At 49.3% G+C, this 6,591-nt stretch overlaps 1 protein-coding gene across 1 annotated transcript in view; it reads left to right on the top strand.

The window, feature by feature from the left end:
- Positions 1-308: 308 nt before the first annotated feature.
- The window catches only part of IMPACT (impact RWD domain protein), a gene marked incomplete at its 5' end in the record, with an annotated part of 14,113 nt that continues 7,830 nt past the window's right edge, over positions 309-6,591 (top strand). Inside the window, 2 exon segments of the mRNA XM_023748712.1 lie at positions 309-394; positions 3,611-3,752. Coding sequence (XP_023604480.1) covers positions 309-394; positions 3,611-3,752 — 228 coding nt within the window.

Below are 6,591 nucleotides of genomic sequence, written 5' to 3'. Positions count from 1 at the left end.
CATGTCTTTTGTCTGACTCATGCAGTGCAAGTTCATACGTTTTCTTTCTCTTCATACGTTTTCTTTCTCTTCTGCTTGTTTTAACTAAGAAATGTTAATTTTGGAGCCAGTGGGAATTTTTAATGTTGGTATAAACTGTATTAAATATTCATTCATAAATGTTACTAAATCTCATGTCTTTATAAATTCCTCTTTAAAAGGCAAGGCTAGATGCGTGTAATTTCTTAGATTGTAAAGATGTCTGTATTTTTTTGAATTTGAGAAGGAAATATTTTTAAATAACATTTTCCCCCCTGAATTTTGTTTAGACAGAATATTGGTGAAAGTATTCTTTACCTGTGGGTGGAGAAAATAAGAGATGTCCTAATACAAAAATCTCAGATGACAGAACCAGGTAGGATGGAAAAATATTATCAGTGCCATTTTCCTTACAGTAATTACATTTTCACATGGATATTCTATTTGAAGTTTTTAATTACAATCTGTATTCTGTTCTATGGTCTACATATAATATAAGTTTTCTGTAAAGTTCATTTACTCATGTAATTATAGTTCTTTGGTTTAATATAGTCTTATAGAAATATAATTTTATGGTTAAATAAAATTTATGGATCAAAAAAAATCTCTTCTTCGATTATTGTTAAGGTAATATGTACCATGTAACATTCTTCATGAGTTATTAGACTATACGCTAGACATTATGTTTATAGAAATGCTTATGGAAAAAAAACTTTGAAAAATATACTGACGGATAGTAAGGATGTAAAAATTGACTTTGAAAATTGATTTAAAAAATTCAGTTGTAATTCACTTACCATAATTATTCACCCTTTAAAACTGTGTAATTGAGTGGTTTTAGTATATTTCATGGTTGTGCAGCTATGACCGCTCTCTGATTTCAGGACATTGGAACGTTCAGATTCTGCTCTATTGCTGTTTTCCTTTTATTGGGTCATTAAGTCTGTGACATCGTGGGCATTCCTCACGTTTCCTACTCTCTCTGCTAATCTTTGCTTCACTTTCCACAAAGACCTTCTCGAGAGGACAGTAACGATCTAACCCGACTCTTACTTCCAAATAGAGTTTTATTGTTATCACTGATAGAATGGTTTTCAGTTTGGAAAAACAGGGATAAAAAACACACACATTAGTTTATGACCAATGTTTTAGAAGGTCAGTACAGAGAACGAGTTACTTAGGCCTCCCTTGGGAAAGTCAGTGTACATCGACAGTCAGTGTGCCTTTTTCCAGGGCATTTCACTGTTTTCCTACAGAAGCAAATGCTTTTACTGCTCCTTTCAGCAGAGAAATGAATAGTGTGAGGCCATTCTGACCGCTGACGATCTTCTCTGAAGCACTTTCCTTAATGCTTTCTGCTCCGTAAACGAATGCACAGCATTCAGGGCATCGAAGGGAAAAGTCATCTAAAAACAAAACGGACTGTGCCAGCCCCCATCCTAGAGGTGGGGGGGCGGTGCAGGAAAGGGGTGCCGCCCGTTACAATGTGGGGCTCTAGAATTGTGGGGTCACTCACCTCAGGAAACTTAAGAAATTATTGATCTTACGGTATTTCCCCTTTTCCATCTTATTCATAATGGAGTCGGCCACTCTTCCGATGTTAAAGCTGTTGCTGTGTTCTGTGTACTTCATGGTTTTCAGGCATTTTGTTTGGGATGTTTGATCAGGAACTGTTTGTAGATCACGTTGGGGGGGGGTGGGTCCTGAGGGCTGGGCCAGGCGGGGGGTCAGGAGGGCTTTCCTGCCCAGCTCCCCCGTGACAAGGAGTGTGTTTTGATTTCAATGTTAATCTTCAGGAGAAATTTATTATTTCATATTGTTTTTTTCTACTTTAGAAGCATTAAATTTTGAAATAATTGTATACAACTGTTAACAATTTTTTAAAATTTTGAGCTAATTTTAGACGCACAGGAAAATTGCAGAAAAGACGCAAAGAGCATGCCCCTCTCACCCTGTTCCCCCCACAACCTCAGACGCGACCTCGTGTCGTTGTCCGGACCCAGAAGCTACGGCCGAGGGTCCGCTAAGGAGCTGGCTCCGGGTTCACTGGTTCTGACACGAATGTCCTTCCGGCTCTTCGGCCCGACAGGACCTGGTGCCTGTTTCCTCCTCTCTCCTGGCCTCTCAACGCTGCCTCCGTCTTCCTTTGACTTTGTGACTTTTGATGACTTGACACTTTTGAAGAGACGCGATTGCCTGTTTTCTAGAACGTTCCTCAACTTGGGTTTGTTTGTTATTTTCCGGATTGGAGTAGGATTGGGCACTCGGGCAGTCGTGCCACAGCAGCGACACGGCGTCCTTCACAGCACGTTGTATCGAGGGGCTCATGGCATCAGCGTGCTTATTGTTGGTGATCTTTACCTTGACCCCTGGCCAGAGGTCAGCACTGCAGAGTCCCTGCTTTAGACAAGGTTCTCTGGAGACAGAACCGATAGGAGGGGTGTGTGTGTGTGTGTGTGTGCACACGTGTGTCAATGTGAGTGTGTGTGAGTGTGTGCATGTGTGCTCGTGTGTGTATGTGTGTGTGTGCATGAGTGTGAGTGTGCGTGTGCGCGCGTGTGTGCGTGTGTGTGTTTAAAAACAAGAGCGAGAGAAGGAGAAAGAGGTGGGGGGGAGAGGGAGAGGGAGAGAGGGGGAGAGTGGTTTATTTTAAGGACCTGGCTCACCATTCTGGAGTCTGGCAAGTCCCAAACCCGCAGGGCAGGCCGGGCCCAGGCAGGAGCTCCCTGTGCCCTGGCGGGTCCGCCTCCCGCTAGGACCTGAGCTGGAGGAGGCGGCTCTCACTGTCGGGCCTGTCTGCTTCCTGAGCGTCGGCTCGGAGTGAGGATTCCCCCCGGACAGGCCGCCACAGGAGCAGCCAGAACAGAGCTGGGCCAGGTTCCGGGTCCTGTGGCCGAGCCAGCGGGCGTGAAACTTACCGTCAACGCCACCGTCGTTGCCTTATCTCACGAGTCCCGCGGGAGGGACGCTGTGGGGATGGGGTGTCCGTCCCCCTCAAACACCCCTCTCGGTGTGAGCGCTCACGGGGTGTCTGGTCAGCAGCACTGAGGACAGCTGGCAGGCGTTTTCCTGCTGGCGGGTCGGACCCCGTCCTCCTGCCTTTGTCCCTGGGGACCCTCTGTGAGGAGGGCGGTCTCCTCCATGTGTTCTGCTGATTTCTGTCCCTGCGGCCCGCGTGTCCCTGTGGCCCGCCTGTCCCTGCGGCCCGCGTGTCCCTGTGGCCCGCCTGTCCCTGTGGCCCGCGTGTCCCTGTGGCCCGCCTGTCCCTGCGGCCCGCGTGTCCCTGTGGCCCGCCTGTCCCTGTGGCCCGCGTGTCCCTGTGGCCCGCCTGTCCCTGCGGCCCGGGGCTCAGCTCTCGTGCTGCCATTGCTGTTGCTGACGGTCCCGGGGCGGGTCCCGTGGGCCTTGGGAAGCTCGCGTGTTTCTCTGAGCCGCTTAAACCTCTGGAATCACAGGCGACCCCACGGCCCCTGGTGTCCGAGGCTGAGGCCCTGATTCCTTCCCCCGAAGGACGTGTTCAGAGCCCTCGAGGCTGTGTTTAGTGTCATTTCTGACTTCTGCGTAGATCACTCACGTGTCTCCTGTCCCACAGGCCCAGAGGTGAAGAAGACGACGGAGGAGGAAGACGTGGAGAGTGAAGACGACGGCCTCGTGGCGTGCCAGCCCGAGACCCCAGGGCGAGCGCTGGGCTTGGACGTCGGGGAGAGTCAGACAGGTACTGGCGCTGACGAGCTGTGTCTCTAGACCAGCCGTGGCAAACTTTTTGACTCGAGGGCCACAATGGGTTCTTAACTGGACCGGAGGGCCGGAACAAAAGCATGGATGGAGTGTTTGTGTGAACTAATATAAATTCAAAGTAAACATCATTACATAAAAGGGTACGGTCTTTTTTTTTTTTTTTTTTTTTAGTTTTATTCATTTCAAACGGGCCGTAGTTTGCCCACGGCTGCTCTAGACGGTGGACGGTGATACTGGGAGTGGGTTGGGGATGGGTCGACGTGTAGTGAACTCGCACGTGTTGGGAAGTAGTTATTAATATGCAGGAAAATGCATTCTTGTCTTTCCCGCCTGCTGGTCGTCTGGTGTTGGCTGGGTCTGTCGGATGGGGAGGAAGAAAGTAGAAAGTTCTTTTCTCTTTTCTAGAGTTTTGTATAGTGATGGGAGAGATGGAAACTAAGAAAAGCTGTGTTTTTAATTCACGTTTCAATTCACACACGTTTTTCTGCTTTGAAGTTCTCAGCAACCTCCTGCCATCTCAGAGTTAAATTTTGGTAAAACTCACAGAATAAATGTCCTCATTGGAAGTGCAGCCACTGAATGAAGCCAGTAAATGCCTTTAAGGTTATAGCTTCTGCATAAGCAAATTTGTTCCATAATCTAGTATGAAAGGAGAATCAGCTGTATGTTAACATCAGAAAGTATGTTCCCTTTTAGTATTTTAAAATATATTTGTACAGATTTCAGAGAGGAAGGGAGAGGGAGAGAGAAACATCAACGATGAGAGAGAACCATGGACCAGCTGCCTCCTGCACACCCCCCACCGGGGATGGAGCCCGCAACCTGGCCCTGTGCCCCGACTGGGAATCAAACTGTGACCTCCTGGTTCATAGGTCGACCCTCACCCACTGAGCCGCGCGGGCCGGGCCCTTTTAGCATTTTCCATTATGGTCCATTTCCTCAATCCCTTATAGAAACACGATAGGCCAAAGGGAGTACCGTTCTCTGAAGGCCCGGCGTCCTGTGCCCTCACATCGGCCTCGAACCCGTGCCGGGAGCGTCTCAGGTTCTCCCGCTGCCTCGGGACTAGGAGGAGGGACGGAGAGGAAGGGAGGGGGAGGGCCCAGGACTCCCCGGCTCTGACCTGCGTAGCTCCCGCTTCATTCAGCCACGTCTTCGTGAACTTGGCATCAGGTTTCCTTTGGGAAACAGGACCCCCCATGAGAAGAGTGACAGTCGCAGGCATGGCACACGGCAGCCAGTGCACAGGGACCCGCGTGCTGGGCTAGGACAGGCCGCCCTCCCCGGGACGGGAAGCTGGTCTGTGCTCGTCCGGCCACGACCAGCGCAGTGGTTTTCGGGGCTGTTACAGCCGCCCAGAAACACGTTCACAGGTGTTCGCTGAAGTAGTTCACCGACTGCAGGCAAACTGACTTGGTGAGGTTCAACCAAGTGGCTAGAAGTGGGGACACATTTTAATTCTTTTTTCCTGAATAACTTTCCATCCTAAATGCAGCCGGTACAGCAGCCAGGGTGGCTGGTAAGTTTCTCTCTCTCTCTTAATTGACTGTATTGGGGTGACATTGGTTAATCACATGTGTGGGTCTCAGGGGTACAGTTCTGTGACTGTGAGCGTCATCTCTGTGTTGTATGGTGTGTTCTCCACCCAAGTCCAGTCTCCTCCCATCACCATTTATCCCCTTCACCCTCTCCTGCCCCCGCCCCCCATTCTCATCAGATGGGGGGCAGGTTAGTGGCTCTTCAACTTGTTTAAGAGGCAGAGTAGCTGGAAATGACGGCACCCCGTGGAACACCAGTGTGGCATGTTACTGATACACTAGAGGCCCTCCCGCAGGGTCCCTTCACCTGGCCGGCGATCGTGGCCATCAGGGCTCTCACCCAGTCCTGATTGGGGCTGATTGGGGTCGGTGGGACCGCAGGTCGGCTCCAGGGCGTGTCCAGCCCCATCTCGCCCAGTCCCCATCAGCCAGACCCCAGCAGCAAGCTAACCTACAGGTCAGAGTATCTGCCCCCTGGTGGTCAGTGCACGTTACAGCGACCAGTCGGTCAACTGTTCGGTTGGACACTTAGCATATTAAGCTTTTATAGCTATGGATTTAATTCAACCCTATGAAGTAGGAACAGTTTTATTAACAGAAGACATTACGTTATAGCTATAAAACAATGTCGTAGGTTTCCCAGCCAGTGTCATCGGTCCACCAACAATAGAATGGATGAATACGTTACGGTGTATTAGCAGCTGTCAGTGTTTTTGGTCTTAAGACCCTTTTAAACTCTTTTTTTTAAAATATATTTTATTGATTTTTTACAGAGAGGAAGGGAGAGAGATAGAGAGTCAGAAACATCGATGAGAGAGAAACATCAATCAGCTGCCTCCTGCACATCTCCCACCGGGGACGTGCCCGCAACCCAGGCACATGCCCCCGACCGGAATCGAACCCGGGACCCTTCAGTCTGCAGGCCGACGCTCTATCCACTGAGCCAAACCGGCCTCGGCCCTTTTAAACTCTTAAAAATTAGTCGTGTCACCTTGTGCTGCCGCCACAGTCCGGGGTTGGAGCCCCGGCCCCCACTCTCACTGGTGACCTCTGGGTTCGATTCCCGCAGGTGAAAGGCATCAGACAGGTGGGTTTGTGTGCAATATATTGGGAGCCTTTTTACTTAACATTGTAACTGAATGTAATGGGCAACTGTGAATTGCTGTTTGGGTTGATTTGCCATACAAGGTACATTTCTTTCCCAACTCTCCCTCACCCACACTTGCCATTGTTTTAGATTTTGAATGTATGAATTTAAAATAAAAGTAACCTCCTTCCCTAACTTACAGAAATGGAA

This window comes from Myotis lucifugus, unplaced genomic scaffold (genome assembly GCF_000147115.1).
Source record: "Myotis lucifugus unplaced genomic scaffold, Myoluc2.0 scaffold_1713, whole genome shotgun sequence".
Classification (NCBI taxonomy): Eukaryota; Metazoa; Chordata; class Mammalia; order Chiroptera; family Vespertilionidae; genus Myotis; species Myotis lucifugus.
The sequence above is the reverse complement of the archived record's forward strand: the minus strand, read 5'-3'. Positions and strand labels throughout refer to the sequence as shown.